Here is a 20,826-nt window from a genome sequence, read left to right on the forward strand (position 1 = left end):
GAGAATGCATGGCTTGTGCAGATACCTAAAAAAAGTCACCCATCCTTGCTGCTACCAGAGTGGAAATACTGAAGAGAAACTCTTTTGGGACTTTGGCCTTGTTGACAATTAAAAAAAAGAAACGAATGCCACCAACCGAAAACCACTTCAAAACCAGCAAATCATACCAGAAAGAAACCAGCAACAAACTGTAGCATATTAGCTTAAGAGTAAATGTGCTATGAGGATTCCAGTAAAAAGATGATCATTGCAATATATCCTCCACATCAACAAGCCTTTTAAAGAAGCTCTTTTAAAATAATAGAAAAAAGAAATTCCAAAGCTGAGAAATGGAACGGGATGGTAACTCCTATTTTCTAACTGTACACATCTAACTTAGTTATCTCCTAGTCTTTCTGTACTCTTAGTAAACAAACAGTCAGGTTCCCTTCAGAGGGTAACTCGAGCACTTGGGTACCCAATTTGCAAGGTTATCTTTTTTCTCTCTACTGGAAGCCTGAAGTTGGACTTCAACATTAGAGAATACAAGTGCTTTCACACCAGATGAATGGGCCCGTGGTTCACATGTCAGTATGCATTCCAGTTTCTGGAAAAACACACATGAATTAACAGGCTTCTCAAATAGCTGCATAACTATACGATTTTACAAGTTAAATGCAACACATACTCAACACTCAAGCAAAAAAAAAAAAAGATTACAAAGCATGAGTATGATGTTTTGATGGCAATTCAACCAAGTTAAAAACCAAACTCCTTTATTCTACCTTCGCATCAGCTTCTTAGCTGACATAAAAGAGAGCATAGAGAGCAGCAGCGCACAGTGGTCTGTCTTCAAATACACTTTAAAAACAAAACAAAACAAGACTTCCTTACCTCATGCCACTGTCTAATTGGCTTGTTTTGTTTGTGTTGGCATCCCAGAGATAAATGGCACTAGATTTGTCTGTGATTATTGCTAAAGTATCTCCATCTTTATCCCAGTCCAGAGTAACACAGTTACTGAAGAAAAAAAAAGTAGAGTTTCACTAATAACATTAAAATATGTTTGAAAATATAAAGAAACAGACAGAATGAACCACTTGAAGTCCCCATCCTTCCTTTTCCCTCCCTGGCAAACCCATGACAAACTGGATTTATCTGGGAAGTTTATTTTTTATAGCAACCATGCTCTTACCCAAATCTCATCAAAATGACACAGGTTGAAAGGAAGGTCAATAACTAAAAGAACTGCTATCTACATTCTAATACTTGAAATACTGACACCTCATTTTTCAAGTGACAATAAAAACCTCCTGTACAGTTTGATTTTTCTAGAGACTATTTAGTGTTGGAATTATCTTTCTCCTAGATCAACAAGTATGATGATCTTGGACAAGAAAACTATGCAGAAGCATACCTGGTAACTTTCCTCTCTTTTGGCATTTTGCTCGACAGAGCGAGCATTTATCATAATTGCTGGGCAATGCTGTGCAGAATGAGTACAAGCAAAAGTACTCTAAAACATACAATATCTTTCCTCAGTAAGGCTATGATACAAAGTACCACAAAATGCACAGTACCAAGAATACAGTCAGAATTAGCATAACATGGATATTCTGTTTATGACCTTACTATATTCTTTCTAACTGCCATGATACATATTTTCTAACATTTGTAATGAATTAGATTGAGTTTACTATTAATAAGAAGTGTTTTGGGTTTGAAGATGTATTTTTCTGACTAACCTTGACAGCTTACTATGAATTCAGCTTTTACCATCTCATATTTCATACGTGCTCATCAGTTTGTCTTCTTTTCCAGGCACAAACACCAGAGTTAGTATCTATGCCTATGAAGTTCTCTTACTGTATAAGCACCTCACCAGAAGAATAGCACTTCTAAAGAAAACAATTTGAAGAAAACAATTTAAATCCATCTCAGTACCTACCCTGGTAAGGTAATTTCATTTCTCTTCTGACCATGACGATCAAAAATGCTCACAGTGCGATCACCTCTAAAAAATATTAACATATGGAATAATTCCCTTTCTTTATCTGCAAATAACGGGTTAAAACTTTTTCCACATTGAGGTTTTATAATTGCAGTAACATTGCTCAGCAGTATCATGTATTTACATTTGTAAGGAGTTGACATATAGCTTGCTTTGGTTTAGCTCTATTTAACAATGTTTTTTCCTCTACTCTCAATGATTTCTATGCAATAAATATTTGTAATCTTACCCTGTTACAGCAAGGAAATTTCCCAAAGTTTTCTGCCAAGCAAACTGCACAGAGGAACCAGACCACGATTTTTCTATTAGACTGAAGACTTGCTGGGGCACAAAAAGAGGGAAATTGCACATCTTAACATCGTAAGCATAAAACAATGTCAGAACTTTCTACATGAAGATAACCAACAACAACTTCTGGATGATTCTAATGTACTTAAGTACCAAAATGCCAAATAAAAATATTTTGGTTTGTGCTGGAAAAGTTGAAGTTTCTGGTGCTGGGTGTTTGCATTGAGAACTTCTGGGACTCTACCCACAACTACCATTTTTTCCACTTAGTGTTCCTAGAATCAAGATTGCACAAGACTCCCCCCTTCACATCCAAAGACCAACACATCTAATTCTTCAAATTTCATGCATAAGTGTGGGACCAAATAGCATCTTCAGTGCATAAAACAGAGCTCAATATCTACTCTTTTAAAACATGCGTAAGTATCTTGTTCTCCCTAAATCACTGGGTCTTAAAAGTTAGGGCCACAAAGCAACTCAACTGTAAAAATTTCTATTTCTCACTAAGTTCATCAACTTTCCTTTAACTTTCACACTACCCTCATAATTTTTCCATAACTAGGGTGTAGGATAAACCCAACAACTTTTAGGATTTTTTCCCCCTCCCACATCATCAGCTCAACACCACTGTCTGGCGTCCCACAAAGGTCAGGAAGGCTTGTTTTTGTATTATTTTTTCCCCCCCAAAAGGTCTCAATCCGTTCTTCTGAGGCATTCTTTACGTTTAATTTACGTTTTAGTGAACAAAACGAGCAACACGACAAGCGCTGCGCGCCAGAGGCACAAAAACCACCCGACAACAGCGTTCAGCTTTGAAGCGAGTTTAATGAAAGACGCAATTTTTAACGAGCATTTAACCAACGACGACTAACAGAGGAGCATAGACGGGCTCCAGCACTTCACGCTCGGCAGCAGGAGGCCCCAGGGCCGCCGGTAACGGCTCGGGAGCCACCGGGGTCGGCCATGAGGGGCGCGGCGCCCGCTCCCCCCCCCCCGCCTCAGGCCCCCACCGGAGCGCGCTCCCCCCCCCCAGTACGGCCTCACCTTCATCGCGCCCACCGCTCGCTGCGCAGCGCCCCCGTGCGCATGCGCCTCCCCCCCAAAGCCGAGCAGGGAGCCGGACCCTCCTCACCCCGCCCGGCGTCCGCGTTGCTGTGGAGATGGAGAAGGCGGGAGAAGGCCGGAGCCAATCAAGGGTGGTGGGCGGGGCCACGTCCCGCCCCGGAGCCAATGGGAAAGCGAGGCCTGCGGAGGAGGCTCCCATAGAGTCGTACGTTACGCACAGTGCGTTACGGGGCGCCGTAGGGGGCGCAGACTGCGCAAGTGCTGACAGGCCACGACGGCCGTTTGTAAAAGAACATTAATTATTAACATAATAGTCACCCCCCAAAAGCTACAGAAAAAAGGCACTGCCCGCCCGAACTGCGTTTAAGTTTAGCTGTATTCAGTTTCAAACAGTGCAGGTTTCGTCACAAAGTTTGGCAATTTCCTTTAAACCAATAAATAGTTCGTCAAGAGCACTGACACACGTCAATTTAAAATTACAAACGTACAAAGACTTTGGGTGTCGGACGCTTCAATTTGGGAAACATTCAATGACCTCACATCTCCACATCCTCCATTACAAGCGACCGCCTACTGTTGCCAAAAGGGGAGGAGCAAGGCACAGAAAAGCAAATACAGAAAGACTGTCAGAAACATTCAGACCCTCCAAAGCAAGTGTGTGACATAGCAGAGGAGCCAAAAAAGGCAAATCATAAAGCCTCTGAAAAAAATTAAGCAACTGTTAAATAAGGTAGCTGATTTGATATAATCCCGCCAGGAGCACACAGCTCTCCTATAAGATGCTGAACATGCTTAATTGGTGCTAGTTGAGCATCTTGTAGGACGGGGCTGTTTACATTTTGAAATCATCTTATTGGGAAAAAAAAGACAGACAACAGTTTCATTTCATCTTATAAAATCATACTTCTCAAATTAGTGCAAAGCCTCATGTAAAATACAACTAAAGAGAATCAAAGTAGACTCTTAGTCTAGATGCAATGGAATGCTTTGAAAATTCCAAAGTGCTCTTTTTAAACTGGTTAACTAATTACACTTTAGAATTTTTTCAACTAATAACTCATGCTTACAGCTTTTTCCTTAAAAATAATACCAATGTAAATATAAGAACCAAAGTAGAGAAAAAGGTATGATGTTCTCCATCTTACGGAAAACCTTTAAAAAAAAAGTACACTGGATATCAAAAATCTGCAGATATTATTAAATAGCAGATTTCTGTTAGCATAATAAGACAATATTTAAAATAAGGCTTTGGTTAAATAAAAAGTTTTCTAAACTAGGAATGATGATAAAAGTGCAAAAGATTCACCAAATACACAACTTCATTTTTAAGGCAAGCATTACACCTGCCATTTACAATGGTTTGCATTGGTTTGTCAGACTGCATTGTAATAGTTCAGATACCTATAGCAAAACATGTTTATTATAGGCAAATTAAATATATGGGGCCCAATCCTGGAACTTGTTTCACCCAGAGATAGACTCAATGACATCAGTGGAGCTATATCCATTAATAGCATCACTCCTCTGCATTTTAGAGGGATCAAGGCCCTAAATAACATTTCATTATCCCAGTGAGTTCACAATGAGTTTGCTCTTTTCTTAGTATTTCCTCAATGGAAGTCCTCCTCTGGCAACATCTTGGTTGCAGCTGATTTCCTTGCAGTTCTTCTAATGTACAGGTAACAAAGATGACTCTTTAAAAAGTGCTTAATATTGGTCCGTAAGAACAACAGGTAGGTGTACGTCAGCTGAAGACCAAACACTTTGCTGTTGTAGATACCCTGCACCTGGTGTTTACTGGTGCACTTTTAGTTGGCTAGAGGAAATAAGAAATTCTCCTACAGAAGAGACTGTCACCTTCACAGAGAAAATAATTTATAGTTTTACAGTCACAACACACGCTCCAGCTCTTCCTAAGCACAATGGTGCAACCTGTAAGTAAAAAAAAAAATAAAATAAAAATCCATTTTTTCTTAAACTGACAGTATTTAATGCTTTTAATAACAGCTGTACAGCTGCAGTAGAAGCAGTATCATCTGCACACTTTTACCTTAACTTAAAAAACTAGCAAATTGGCTCAAAACTTGGATAAAAACATGCAGAAAAAGAGAAGCTATTACATATTAAAGGGTAAGACACTTCAAAAGCATAGAAAAAGACAAGAATATGAAACAATTCTTAATTTCTATTGCTCAGTATTACAGGAAAAATAATCCTTTCTTATGGCACAAACTGGATACCTGAGCTAGACAGTCTGAGTAATTGTTGGCAAAACTATAGATTATTTTCTCAGCCAGAGAATGCCAAACGTCAGGGGCAACCTGCCTTTTTTTACTTGAGTATTTGATAAAATCCTGTTGAATGGAAACTGGGAAACGATTCTGATTTGAAAAGCTTTTTTTTTTGTAACCATAAATTACTTCTCACAAGACCCTTTTCCGATGAGATTTTGTTGGACTTGCAAAGATGAAGGTAGTTGTCTAACACTCACCTTAGCTTCCCCTTTTAAATTTCACAACATTCTATTTTTATGCTCCAATACTAAGTGCTACAGAGACTGTCCTTAAGACAAAAAAGGTTTTTGGTGTTTATGCCAATTCTCCTGTAACTTTTTTTCCAGGAACAGACTTACCCCTGAGCTGTCTGTGGCTCTAACAAATTTGAGAAAATTGCACTATTTGTACTTCAGTTGTGTGTGGATGAAGTGGTGGCAGACTGCTGAGATAACAAGAAAAGGAAAGGACAGAGATGCTTCCAAGTACCTCTAGTAAGGTTTCAAAACTAGCCTATGTACTGGGATTGGGAATCAGAGAGATGCATGGTGTCAAGGCTACGAATACAAAGAGACAGAGGATAAGGATAGAGACAGTCACCACCTAGCTGTCATACATGGTTCATTTAAAAGCAACGGCCAGATGCACAGCTCCTCTCCTCTGGTACACATTTTTGCTTTTCCTTTAGCACAACGAGTGCTGTCATGGGTTACCACTATCAGTTCTGGCACTGGAGGACCCCAGGTCTGATGACCTATCCTTTTAAAAAATCTTGTAGAACCAGTATGAAGTGAGGGGAAATGGAGAGTTCAGTTTTCTGCATCACAAAGATTTTGATAGAGAACAGTTCAGGAAACAATAAACTCCTTATTCTCTTTTTGAACGAGCAATTTGGGGCCGCTATTGGAATAGCATACTCATAAGGTCAGAATTCAATTGCCTAATTAAGTCAGAATCCAGCTGCCTCAATACTGGTGTCTAATGCTGTTTTAATGACCTAGAACATTCATCCTGTAACTGGACTCCAGAAGGGCCTCTGTCTCCTACAGATTCCCTGTCATATCCTCCAGCCTTCTGTGGATGTCTCAGACACTCCTTGTATCTTAAATGCCAGAAAATACCTAATGACAGCTTGCCTAGGCTCCTCTCACAGAAAGGCACATTCCTGGAGCTGTAAAAAAGTAAAAGTAACCAAGCTTTGAAATGACAGTAATGGTTTCTGATCATGAATTGAAGATTATTTTTTTGAGATGGGTAAAAAGATATGGGAAAAGGCTTTCTGAAAGTTGCACACACTATACATAGCATTCATATCAGGAAGGGATTATTTAGGAAAAGATGACCAAAACCTTGAAGAAATTGATAAGCTTGCTGAGAGATGTTAGAGCTAAAGCTAATCTACATTTATCATTTATCCTCAGCATAAACAGAATCTTTTATGACAATTTCGGGAACATGTCAATACATTTTCTTACAGTAGCTGAAATTGTCAAAGAAAATAGCTATATTATTGCCAAAGAAACAAGGGCAGTTTATTAGACTTTAACAACTGTCTGTTCAAAGAAAACCACCTTGAACTGGCAGATGAGAGAGATAGAGAGAGAATGACTGACTGATTTACAACAGGCTAACAAGAAAGTGCTTCTTAGAAAAGGATTAATTGTAATTGTTTTCTCCTTGCAAAACGAAGCACGCTTGAAATAACAACAAAATAATTAGTAGTGTGTGACCTGGCCAGAAACTATACCTGTGTCCATTCATTTGTCTGGGGATCATAAGACTCCACAGTATTAAGGTACGTTTGACCATCATATCCTCCAACAGCATACAACTTGTCACCAAGAAGACATACTCCCACTGCATCTCTGCTAATGCTCATAGAGGCCACAGCAGTCCACATATCTGTTTTTGGATCATACCTAAAAGATAATTTGTGTTATGCTCTAAAACTGTTGCCAAAATTTAATGAAAAGAAAAGTACTGGAATTGACACACAACATAGTAGAGAACAGGTATTACTAGGAGATCACAGACTTGGTTGTTAATATTTCAAAGGACTTTTTTCCCCAGACACTCTCTTTTAAAGTGTTTCCTTAGTTTTCTGGTAACACTGTCAGTACTAGTTACCTACTAGTACTATCTAGATTCTTATCTATCTAGTGCTGCTTTCCATACAGTGATATGTACGTACACATACAGATGCTCTTAATGTATTTTTTATTGCACTGATAAACATACCACTCTGGAAACAGTTCTGCTGCTATACGACAGTAGAGCAAGTGCTTGCATTAGGTGGTAACTTATAAATGTCAAAGTACAGGCTGTTTGGATTGAACGTGGTTCTAAAAGAGCGTTAACTTGTCAAGGAAGATTACCATTCCAAAGAGCAAAGCTGGATAAAAATGCAAAATTCTTAAGTCAATCTACAGCACTGCTTGAATCATAACTCCGCATCATCAGAATCATCAGTAAAAACAGTTTAATGAAAAACATGTCATTCTAGAATAATACCTGCATTCTTTAAAAGTCAATAATTAGACAGGAGGGTCCATTCTATTCTTATATCAAGAAACACATTGTAACCTGACTGAAGGAGATGATTTAAGATTACAGATGCTTACAGCACAACTGATGGAATCCCAGGCTCTGAAGGGCTCTAAGGAACTATACAAGGAAAATACTTATTTGGCCAGGACACCACCTTAACACCATACTTATTAGAAGCATGTGGTCTCGATTTGGTTGCATGAAGAACATGGATGTAATGAGCAGTAACATTTTCATCTTTTGTTCCATACTCAAAGTATTGCAGAAATGTATGTTTTATGCGAGCATAGTTGTAACACGAAAATACCACCTGCTGCAAAAGAAGTATAATGTAGCGAAAGAAGGTGATTCATGAGCTACATATATAATTTATTTTTTAATTTAAGCTAGTTTATAATTCATTTATAAATCAATGTATTTCTCTAGGAAAAGTGACTTTTATTGCAGAATGTAGTGGTAAACAACTATCTGGAAGCTTAATGCCATTTTTTGAAACAAGAATTTTTTAGAGGAGCTGTTCCCATGAGGTTCATTTTCCTCCATCTTCACCTCATTTAAAAAACAAGGACAACATGCATTACAAGATTATTCGTAATTATTAAAGTAATATGTTATGTAACTGTTTCAGAGAATACTGATGCAGAAGAATAATGAACCTATTGCTTTTTCTTGGGCTAATTAATTATTTATACTTCTCTAAAAATTTGGTATTAGCTAAGAGGTAGCTTCCAATCTGTAAACCTTTCTGGGGCCTTTTTCAACAACTTTCACATTTTAAGTGGTATGGACCATATTATGTATTTTGGGGTCTATTAGAACACAAAGTTTGAAAACTACTGTATTTTTTTTTTTTCTCTAAGAGGGCAAATCAGATAAGGAAATCTAGTAAATGGAGATGAGTAACAAAGAATCACTTTTGTTAAGTGCTGGGAGATAACAAGGAAAAAGAAATAAAATTTGAGGAAAAAAGGAGAATTAAAGCATATTTCAGAAATACTTGAAATGACAGTGAAGACTTAATGCATTGCATTATGAAGAATTTACTGTCATTTTTACTTTTTTTTTTTTTAATGGATCAGATGTGATTCTGCCATTTCTAATACAGCAATTCCACAATAACTTTACGTAAGGACATACCAACTTTGGAATAACTGAATTACAAGCGTTCCAGTGTCACCAGGGGGTACAAGAAAGAATATACTTAAGGGTCCACAAACTTGGATTAATTATTCATTTTCAAGTTATAATATGAAGTGGTACAGGTTTCTTTTGTGAAAGAGCAACTACTCCATGTTTAAACATTTTAGACTCCAAATTGTTTTCAATAATCAATCATCATGCATTTATTTTAAATAATCTGTCCTGGCAACGTTCTGAATCAGCTTATGACTACACAGTAGGTTTTTATATATAGGTTTCCTCTGCTCACCTTAAAAATATGTCTATTTTATTGGGTTTCTACTTACAGCTCTTTCTCTAAATCACTATATAGACTGGCATTTTTAGGACTACTAGCAGGATACACCTTCATCAGGATATTACCTTTCTACGCAGTCTGACAGCCTGGATGTTAAGTTTGATGCTGGGGCATCATGACCGCCTATTGCATACAAGAACCCATTCCAAGTGGTTACACCTACACCACCTCTTCTTTTTGACATCTGAGCACAGAGAGTCCATTTGTTTGTATGAGGATCAAAACATTCTACCGACTTAAGACAAGAACTTCCATCTCGACCACCAACTGCATAAAGCCTGTAAAGTAAAAAGAAAAAAAAAGGTATTAATAAGTATTGTCTGAACAAGACACAAGTTACGTAAGTTTCCAGTGATGTGTGAAGGCCTTCCAAGTTTATTAAAATGTTTAGGAGACTTTGAACTTTCATTAGAACATTCTGTTTCTAACACTGAGATTGTACATTTTTGCTCCAATCTTTTTGTATTGTGATTAGTATACAATAACGATCATTTACAGAAAATGGATTATATCTATAACACAGCATTTGTTTTCCAACCTGTGCCCATAGCTAAGATTTTCAAAATGTGTGACTTGACAAAGTTGCATTTCTAGCAGGGTCATAGTGAAAATCCAGTAATAGATGTGTGCATGTAAGAACTGCCTCTTGAAGTATTTTTCTTGATCCGAACTTTAGTTTATGAATGGCAGCGCTTTGTTAAGTCCCTCACACCCACTAGGTGGCCTATTTTGCTCAGTTCTTACATAAGGATTTCTAGCATTTGATATAAAACAAAGGATTATTTTCTTTTTGAAAATAAGGATGGAAGGAAAAGATGGGTTTTAGGAGCAATGCATCACTAATGAATCTTTAAAACTAATCAAATGCATTTAAAGAGTTTATGCAACATTTATGAGCAACATAGGCTTAAAAGCAGAAATGCCAAGCAATGTTATTTTGAAAGGTAAGAATGCAGAAGGCATTCTAAAAAGGAAGCAACACATCAGAAGTGAATTCTGGTTTCAGAGATCAGCTGAAGCATCATTAATGAAATCCCTTCATGGTCTAAGGCAGATTAGTACAGTTCAATAATCATATAAACATTAAGTACTGTGTTTAGTGGCGGACTTGGTAGTGTTAGGTGACGGCTGGGCTTGATGATCATAAAGGTCTTTTCCAACCTAAATGATTCTATGGCTTCACATGATGATAGTGTGAACACTTCACAACAGTTACTATAAAGCACTACTTAAGATGTCCTCAGTTTGGGAAACACTTTGTGTTTGTTTGTTTGTTTTGAGTAGATTGACCAACAAACTTAAATATAAACCTCTTGTAAATACGGTTGACCTAGTAGTTCTCCATAAAAAATTTTAATACTCTTTAAATAATGCATTTCCATGGGAGTGCTCATGTTTAATAACACAAATTGTTTAACATAAGGAATGTACTGAAGTATATTTAAAAAATCATATTGCAGTTCCAAAAAACTTGTGACTAAAAATCAATCCGCTATGCAACACAGCATTTAAATGAAGCCCCCTGCTCTCTCTCCCCCAGAAACATGTCAGAATTTTGATCACTTCTGCAGTGATTTCACATGCAGAATATGGAGAATAAATTAATTTCTCTTCATGAAGGTTTTGAGCAAGTCATCTGAAATATATCAAGTTACAGACACATATTACTAGAATGTGCAGAAGTTACTGCTCCCTCAGCTCAAAGGCAATAAATTTGCATGTGCTTTCAAGCCTTTTAGCTATAGGCATCTAGTGTTGCTGCCTATTGTAAGAGTCTAGGCTATGTTCTAAAATAATAGAGAAATGTGAGACTCTAATTCTGGTGTTTTTTTACCACACCTGGGACTCTCTGCTGAATATATAGGAAGCTTCAGACCTAACTTAGGCATCTGAGACTGCAGTTCCAAGGCAGCCCAAGGCACTCTGCTTGCTGGTTGTTCAAGTTCTTCCCTCCTTCCTGCACCCAGGTGAGCATTTCCACTCATTCCTGGACTTGTTCCAGATCTCACAGGACCCTTTGCAGGTGCATTTCAGCTGTACTAATTTAGCAGGTGACTAACCTTCCAAAAAAAAAAAAAAAAGAAGAAATTGTGAAAAGCTTTTTGCTAGCTCACAATACTCAAACAGCTCAAGGGAGACGTGTCAGATAGGATATAAGCAGGAAGTTAAAATTTCTTGTCAAGAGTGTAAATATTCTGATATAATCACAGTAAGTAAGTTAGGTTGACTTGGTATTCTGTAGCCACACTGGCAAATACATGATTTAGATAAACTGCCTAAAAGGCTGGTGGAAAATTGGATGGACTGCTCAGCACAAGGGACTGTGATCAGCAGCATGAAGTAACCAGCTGGCAGCTGGTTACCAGTATTGTTCCTCCCAGGCTGATATTGTGGCTTGATACTGCTTAATGTCTTCATTAATTATCTGTAAGATGTAACGGAAATCAGCCTTGGGAGGTTTGCTGATAGTATCAAATTAAGGGGAGTAGCTGATACGCTGGAGGGCCTGGCTATTATTCAGAGAGACTTATACAGGCTTGAAAAGTGGGCTGACTGCATTTGCCTCTCTTGAACTTTGTAAGAGTGCAAAGTCCTGTATCTGGAATGGCCTATTTCCATGCAATAGTACGGGCTGGGAGCTGACTGGAGAGAAACCAACTTAGCAAAAATAGACTTGGAGGTCTTGGCAGACAACAAATTGAACTGAAATCAACGGTATGCCCTTGAAGTAATTACAATTGATCTCCCTTACTCAGTACATATAAGACTGCTCCTGGATACTGTGTCCATCTTTGGGATCCTGGTAAGAGAAAGATCTTGCCATACTGGAGCAAGTCCAGCTGATGGTCACTAAGATGATAAGGGAGCTGGAACACATGATATATGAGAACTGTGCAGTCTTAAAAAGAGACAGCTAAGGAAGCGTCTTCAAACACCTAATGGGAGGTTATATAGAAAACAGTTATCAGAGATACACAGTGAAAGAAGAGAAAAGTTGAAACAAAGGAAATTCCAATTATATCATAGAAGAAAGATGTTCAGTACAACAGTGGTCAAGTATTGGAACAGGCTGCCCAGAGGGTGCATTAAATCTCCATCCCTAGGAGACATTTAAAATTCAATTAGATATGACCTGAGCTATCTCAGTTAACTCTGAAACTAGGTCCAAGGACTTTAAGGGTGGTTCTGCTTTGAACTGGTGTTAGATCAGATGACTCCAGAGGGTCTCTTCCTTTGTTTAAGGAACTAAGCATATTTTCACTGAAAAAACAGCTGTAGAAATTTGAGGTACCACTCCAGATCAGATTTCATTCTGACAGAGTTTTGTTCGCACTGAGTTAATGTAATATAACACAAGTCCTCCCCACCTTTACAATAATTTTGGAAGTTGATTGTTTAAGCTATCACGGTAAGAGGAAATCACTGGTGTCTCACTGGTTCTTAGTGCTATTGACATGTATCTATCAAGAGAAGTTATAGTCATTTAGGATGTCCTATAATTACATTAAAATAATGAGATAGAAATTGGAAGTTGCCTTCACGTACTTTCCATTTAATATTGCTACACCAACAGTGCTCCTTGGAGTTGACATACTAGCTACAAAGTTCCACTGACGAGCCTGTGGATCCCATCTTTCTACCGTGTTCAGGTAGCTCCAGCCATCATGTCCTCCTACAGCGTACATGGGACCTTCCAATACGGCTACTCCTAAAAACACAAATACGAAAAGCTGGAGAAAAAAAGATCTAATTTTCCTAGCGACAGTCCAGCATGCACCAAAAAATATTTTAAAACAAAAAACAAATTTCCTTTTGGCAGCCAATGCTGGATATAATCTGAAGGAGAAAAGAAGTTCAATAACAAGTTGGCATGAACCAGACACCTCTCCCCCCTCCAACTTTAATTTCTGAATAATTTTCAACCAATCCTAAAGAAACAGATAACCTTTTTAAAAAAAGCATTCAGTCTTCACAGAAAGCTACATACCAAGACCATGACGATGTGTGGACATCGGTGGCATTACACTCCAAGTTTTCGTTCTAGGGTTGTAGCACTCCACAGTATTCAATGTTTTCAGTCCGTCTCTGCCACCAACAACATACAATTTATCATCTAAGACTGCAACTCCAAACTGTAGTCTTCGTCCATTCATGTTTGCAACAGGAGTCCACATGTTGGTACGAAGTTCATACTTTTCAATGCTTGTAGCTCCTAAATGACAACATCCACAAGTTATGAAAAAGTTTAATCTGAATTAAGGTAGCTTTTATTCCAGCTGATCCTACAAGACAGCAAGAAATCCTACTGCATGCTTTTAATCCTATGTATATGAATAGTCTTTTTTGACTTCCTCAAGAATCAACTGCACCATTATAAATAAGGATTTTTCAGTGCTTTTCAAGACAAAAAGCAAAATTTCTAACGTCTTTTCTAACATACAGAATGAGTCCTTTAGAAAAATGCATGTTAGAAATACAAAACAACATTATGAAATGCAACTGTATATTGAAATCAGCTTTTTCATAATACTCAAAAATACTAGAATACTAGAAAAAATCCGGTGTTATATGACATGAAGCTTTCAAGCACAACACCAAGACTATGAAACAACAAACTACCACCAATATCCATGTAATCTGTACTAGAAGTATTAACTTTAAAACAAAGACTGAACCTTCTGTACCATAAATTTTCTAACTTGCCAGATTCCTTCTAACTACAATTAGACAGTACTGGAGGTTATATAAGATAAAAAAATCAAGTAGCTTTGGCAGAGCTATCTAACAATTAGTCAAAAAGCATATTTTTGGTTTTATACAAGTGCACGTCATCTTTGTGCATTTTCTGTCATTTTCTCCCTTTTCCAAATTACTTCCCACACAAGTAAATAAGGATATAATTTATACTCAATTCAACATTTAACTACTCAGAAATCCAATATTCCCCTGACAATTTCAAATCAATCATAACTCTAGCTTCCAGAATGTTTACAGTATCTTCAATGCTACCTATTTTTTTAAACCAATAGTGGTTTTTATGATGCTTATGTTCTATATTGCAAAATCTTTGAATTTTAGAATTAACACGTTATAAAAACATCTATCAAACATTTCTTAAAAACAAAACAAACAAAACCCCCAGCTCATCAACTACTCATTATATAAGCCAACACCTTTTGTTGCATCCATTCCTCCAACTGCAAACAACACTCCCACTGTAGATTTTCTAGGTTTGGTGCGAGGACTTTGCAACATAGGTCGTCTCTCTGGCAACAGATGGTACTTCATTGCTTCCATAATGAGTTTTTGACACTCAATGTCATCCCTAAAGAGTGCATTATTTTCCATATCTGCCAGAAACTGCAAACATGAAAGAAAATTAAACAAGCTGAATTGTTATAAACTACATGGAGAATAAAAACAAGATTAGAAGAAAACATTTTATCCAAAAATTTCCATTGCTGGATTTAGAAAAAATGTATATTTAAAAAGGTCATATAAATAAGACTAGGGTAAAGATAAACAAAACTTTCACATTTGATGCTAAACCACTGAGTATAAAAAACAGGAAGACCATCTGATCTTAATGGATGACTTAAGCTTAATGGTCCAAAGAAGAAAACAAAATCTCCTCATGTTTCAGTGCTGCTGAAAGTGTGTTCAAAGAAATGGATCAGACTCCAAGTATGTGTGTCAGTTTAACCTCACTCTCTGATTTCCAGACCCACCCACTCGAGATGCCGATAAAAGCTGTTTCAGGAGCAGGCTGAATATTTTAATATACATTCTATTCGTAACTTTGTAAGTGACCTATGGTATGATATCAATTATTACAAAGCTTTGTTAAATATTTTCAAATCAAGGATGCTAGCAAATTTGAGAAGTGTTACATTTTATCTCTAACCTAAATAAAAACTAATAGAAGTTCTGAACTTTGAAGATTCTGGAGCCTTCGGTATTCCACGTTTGTCAGACTTCAGGAAAAATGTATTAGTAGGTTATAAGTCCCAGCTGTAATTACTAGAAGTCTAGACAACTGGTGTTCTTCTGAGCTGCAAGACATGACCTGAGTAACAGAAGAAAAAAAACAAGGGAAGCACCCCACTGGGACTCTGGCAGTTGTCAGAACAGCAAGACAAATCCCTCTCACTCCCCATCACAAAATCCAAACGCTGTAAATACGAGAAATACAAAGTCCACAAACCACGATGAGATGTTGTTGTTGAGCTGTTGACAGCCAGCTGATGACAGGTATAAAAATGCTGTGAAAGCAGGAATCATGAGCACTAAAGGAACTCATGATGAAATAGTTGTGCATACAATGGTGTGCATATCCCTGGCTTAAAACTGCCTTAGGACTGTCAGGTAGCAAATGACATCCATGGCTCCAGAAGAGATACAGATAGTTACAGGCTGCTAAACTTGACATTTCTCTATCAAGGCAAATCAACAGAAACTATGACAGAAAGCAGAATTAACATACACAGAATAAAAAACTAAACTAAACTAAACTTTTAAAGTCACTAGAGACTTTTAAGGAAACTAAGCCCAACTTTTTCATTATTTCTGTAATTGGCTAATGCTCTATTTGTAATAGCAAATTAAAATGTTCTCATGTAAATTATCTAAAGGAACTTAATTTTCATTCCTTAATTTCAGTCCTTCCCTCCCTTGGTTCTTCTCTTGACACAAAGCACTGCTTACCTCTTTTATCACTTCATAGAGCCACTTCGTGATTATAAAATAATACACTAAAATCCATTTTTACCTGTCAGTATGTAATGCCATGTTATTTTATGTAGTTAAAAAAATAATAGCAGTGAATTAATACTATCCTAAATTGAACACTGTCATAGCTGCATGCACTGAAAACTGCAGCTTGTACTCAACATTGCCAATTCAGATCCCCGATACATGTCTGACAGACAACCAGCATTTAATATTTAAAGCAACACTATGTCTGTATGCATGAGTTTTATGTACAACCCACCTTTCCCCCAGTTTTCTCACCTCCTCCTACCTACAGACAAGTTTTCTCATAGCACAAAGTCTCACTCTCTGAAAGCTGCTTTATCTCAGTTAAAAAAAAAAAGCCATCTAAGATTGTTTTGGTACCCTAAAAATCTGCACGCTCTTTAGACCAAACTTATTGTACTAGAATTTTCTCTTACTTAAGAGAAATCTTCCTATTATTTCCAAGTTTTATTATTTATGTAGCTCCTTGTACTAAAAGCATTTATAACTGAGCACGTGTTAGCATGAAACTCTAGTAACTGGAAACCTGATGACGAGAAGTGTAGTGCAGCTACTTGAGTACTACGAGTTCCTGAATGAAAGGAAGCTGAACTCATCTTGTAGCTCAGGAATTGGTAAATCACTTTTTTCACGTATTTATCAGAGATGAAACACTTGCTACCTTACAACTTACGAAAATGACACATATTCATCTTTAGCCTCTTACAAGTATTTAGGACACTGCATTAACCAAAGAGATAACACTGTTATATACAAAGAGATGCATAAAAAGATGAATGAAAAAAGAATTTTTTTTTGGCTTACATTGCTGCAGTTTCAAAATATTTCCTGAAGCTTTTTTTTTTCCTTAAGTATACGAACCTAGTATTCTTCACATCTCTCCTTGCAACATTATTGATTTCAGCAAGTTGTTCAATTTTCTAATTTAATTTCTTTCAAACAGCTTTAACTCTTCAACCGTAACACTGGAAACCTTTTCATTATGTTAGGTTTGCTGTCAGATTGCCTAACATCATGGGATCATGAAGCAAAACGTGATCCTGAAAACTCATTAAGACTCTTTCGTGCACTTCAACCCAATTTATTCAATGCACTAATTGTTGCCTTATTAAAATCACAGCTGTAGCACTTTACCTTGTTGAAGTAATAAATAAAAATGCAACAGTGAAATATGATATTAAAAATATAAGTATGTATTTGGAGAACACATGAAAAATAAGGATAAAATAATGAAATATGGTACTGGCATTTGTGTTTCATTCTGCTGTTTTTCTAATCAGTTATTGACTGGACATAATTTGATTTCAGTATATACTTCTGGGTAAATTCTTTACTTTCAATTTATAAAGATGTTTCAATTAAATAAAGTTAAAGTTAATTAAATAAAAGGAACACAGAAGTGGTTACAGACTTTATACATGATCATCAATTAATTAAATGTGCAAAAATAGAATGATTTCCTCCAGGTCAACTGGCTTGCACTGTATTATGTTTCTAGAAGTGAATTGCAAGGTCAAGGCTGCACTTGAGAAAATCCTGCCAATGCGTATGTAAACATCAGTACGGAAACACTAATACTAAAATGCTTCCTTGTGAATCTTACCAGCCAGCAAGATACTGAATGAGAGACAACCCATGGAATGTTTTGTATGTATCACTGCGAATCAAGTAATCTCACTTTTTGTTGTATTAATGACTTCTACTTATTATACATATTTCATAAAAAAAAATCTCTTCTTATTTAAGAGATAATTCCCAGGAAAAATGCATGGCAAAGTCCTTTGACTTTATAATAAGCGTTAAATATTACTAAAGAAAGGACAGCAAGGAGGGATAACAAAAGGGAAAAAAGACAGTTTATATGCCTGCTAACAGATAACAACTACAGTCCTACACGTGACACTAACAAGAGGAGTCATTCCGACAAGACTGGGAAAACTGTCATTCACAACTGTTCAAACAAACCAAACTCAAGACTTCCTCAACAATGCGTGTAAATGTTCAAGAAAAATAAAAAGCACCGTCTGGGAAAAAAAAACATACCCAAAGATGTATTACCAAGAGTAAATGGAAGAAAAAAATAACTCCAAATGATTTATTCAAATTGTATCTCCTATATCTCACGGACAATTATAACTATCATGCCTATACAACATGTTAAGTCCTTATACGCAGCTCTAAGAAACCAAATCACTAAAGAATTTATAAGTTTTTGTGTGTTGTCACTATCACTATACAGATGCTGTAGGCATGCCCACTATAACCACGGTATACGCTAGGAAGGAGAGAGACTAGGCAGAAATCGAGCAATTTACTTGTGGAGCAAGCAGAGGCAGTCTAATGTAAGCCAGGAGTTTACTGAGATCCTTCCTTCTCTGTTCCAAATCATGTCGAACCCATGTAAGTAGTGCATTCAATATAGTTTCTTCATTAGGAATATTCATGTCATCACTTGCTAAAAGCTTTGCAATTTCAGTGGCTGGCAATAGCAGAAATTCCTGGTTTCTAATTACTTCCATGAAATTTTCCTGAAAAAGAAAAAGAAAAGTATTTTGAATACAGCTGACAGCTTCCTTTGAGGACAGTGGTTTTTTTTTTGGTGTTTTTATTATTTATTAAGGAGTTTATTTAACTCCTACTACATCTTCCCCACTTGTCCGTCTTTCATGCTACCTCTCAGTTGTGCCAGGAAATACCACTGGAGGAATGACCAGGGAGAAAAAAATATGAGTTATTTTGACTAATTATCATTTCCCAGACTCTACCACCTGGTTCCACAAACAAATGTGCTGAAACAACCGACGGCGAAGTGCATGGACAGAAATGAGCACTGGGTTGTGGGGGTAATCATCATGACGCTGCAAATTAAAGAAATACTTTCTGAAGTACACGTTAAAAAAAAATAAAAGGTGTAGTTTGTTTCTGTTGTCTATGTAGAACGCAATGTGAGATGCTCTGTGAAGCAAAGAGCATAACATGCTGCAACACCTACTGGGTATACTTTTAACTGTTTTCATTACTGCTACATTAAGCTATGGTGATTCAAGTTTTCAGAGGAAATAAACAACACTGACCATTTCATTGTTCATTTTCAATTGGACATTTGAAGTTTATTTTACTATTTTTCAGGTTTTATACAGCTGATCTGATAGACTGAGGGGGAGAAAAACATACAAAGAATCCACAATATTGTACACTCTGATTTATTAACAATGTTTACTTCGATAGGAGCATTCAATTTTCTAACTTGTTCTGTCATTTCCAGCAACAGATTCTTACTTCAAAGGAATAAAATTCGCAATATATAGCACTTCTCACACTGATATCCCATTACCTCAGAACAATAGGACTTGCAGAATATTCTATATGGATTCTCACGGGCTCAGACAGAAAAAGCAGAAAAACATATAGAAATACAATCAACATTATGAGCTTACAGTGAGAAACCTGAATTTTTTTTGGAATGCAAGAGAAAAGGGTGAGATGATATATATTCCTTTCCCATACACGTTTAGGCAGAACAGGAAAGAAAAGTAGAAGCAGTCTATAAAACACAACATGTTCTTATACTCTGATAGCTCAAAAACCAATTAACTCATACTCCAAATTCAGACTCCAGATTCATGACAGTAAAATAGTATTACAATCAATTTAGTAAACGTACTGTTAATTGCTAGATAGCTAAACAACTGCATTCTGGTTTTGCTACCTATGCTTATAAAATACATGGAGGATAAAATGCATTAGGATCCACACATGGGGAAGTCTAACTGGACCAAATAACAAAATCACTCTTCTTTAGTATCTTGTTTATTGACTTAGAAAGAAATGCACACTAATGAAAAACCTCTGCATTAGAAGCATCTACACACTGGGAAAAAAAATAATAGCATTTTTAGCGTGAAAAATAGGGATCAAGTTGTGAACAGAAGCAGGACCGGCACTGCAAAACAGGTATAAATTTAGCAACAAAATGGCAAACAAAACATACAGCACAGTTTGGCACTGCATATGCCAAAAGACACCATGACAACAAAGTCATTAAATTCAAAGTGGAGTACCTCAGTACTCCAGAAACACTAATGAACTGAACAATATTGAGCAAAGAGAAAAAGAATAGTAAGGATTAAAACAATCCACCTTATTTGAAAGCTACGTACGCATAATTATGCTACAAGATGTCTAAGAGGAAAGATCAAAGTGACTCCACTACATGGGTAACTCTGGAGTTGATTTAAGAATAGGAAACATCAGGAAAACAACTGGAAGTGTTAATCTGTGCACATACGAACTGTGTATTCCTGGACAGAATTTGGAAAGGAAATTTTGAGATTTAGTATCTGAAAAGCTTTCCTAGTAGAGAGAACCAACTGGCTACGCAAACATAGCGCTTCTGCATGAAAATTGTAATAGGTTACAAGGGGGACAGA

The 20,826-nt window shown here is 36.8% G+C and overlaps 2 protein-coding genes across 8 annotated transcripts in view; both read right to left on the reverse strand.

The window, feature by feature from the left end:
- WDR19 (WD repeat domain 19) overlaps nucleotides 1–3,368 on the reverse strand; it is a 41,082-nt gene extending 37,714 nt beyond the window's left edge. For 2 of the 3 annotated variants that reach the window (XM_035547835.2, XM_035547844.2), the window contains exons 1-4: nucleotides 3,323–3,368; nucleotides 2,220–2,311; nucleotides 1,928–1,993; nucleotides 874–999 (exon numbers count right to left, since the gene is read on the reverse strand). In XM_035547835.2, coding sequence (XP_035403728.2) covers nucleotides 874–999; nucleotides 1,928–1,993; nucleotides 2,220–2,311; nucleotides 3,323–3,328 — 290 coding nt within the window. In that variant the 5' untranslated portion in view covers nucleotides 3,329–3,368. The remainder of the gene's footprint in view (nucleotides 1–873; nucleotides 1,000–1,927; nucleotides 1,994–2,219; nucleotides 2,312–3,322) is intronic. The other variant, XM_050710438.1, reaches the window with a different exon arrangement.
- Nucleotides 3,369–3,701: 333 nt separating this feature from the next.
- The window catches only part of KLHL5 (kelch like family member 5), a 57,035-nt gene continuing 39,910 nt past the window's right edge, over nucleotides 3,702–20,826 (reverse strand). For all 5 annotated transcript variants that reach the window (XM_035551016.2, XM_035551008.2, XM_050710446.1 and 2 more), the window contains 7 exons: nucleotides 18,712–18,924; nucleotides 14,815–15,001; nucleotides 13,629–13,853; nucleotides 13,187–13,349; nucleotides 9,706–9,918; nucleotides 7,364–7,535; nucleotides 3,702–5,275 (listed from right to left, as the gene is read on the reverse strand). In XM_035551016.2, the coding sequence (XP_035406909.1) occupies nucleotides 5,219–5,275; nucleotides 7,364–7,535; nucleotides 9,706–9,918; nucleotides 13,187–13,349; nucleotides 13,629–13,853; nucleotides 14,815–15,001; nucleotides 18,712–18,924 (1,230 nt within the window). In that variant the 3' untranslated portion in view covers nucleotides 3,702–5,218. The remainder of the gene's footprint in view (nucleotides 5,276–7,363; nucleotides 7,536–9,705; nucleotides 9,919–13,186; nucleotides 13,350–13,628; nucleotides 13,854–14,814; nucleotides 15,002–18,711; nucleotides 18,925–20,826) is intronic.

Source organism: Cygnus atratus, chromosome 4 (assembly GCF_013377495.2).
Source record: "Cygnus atratus isolate AKBS03 ecotype Queensland, Australia chromosome 4, CAtr_DNAZoo_HiC_assembly, whole genome shotgun sequence".
Classification (NCBI taxonomy): domain Eukaryota; kingdom Metazoa; phylum Chordata; class Aves; order Anseriformes; family Anatidae; genus Cygnus; species Cygnus atratus.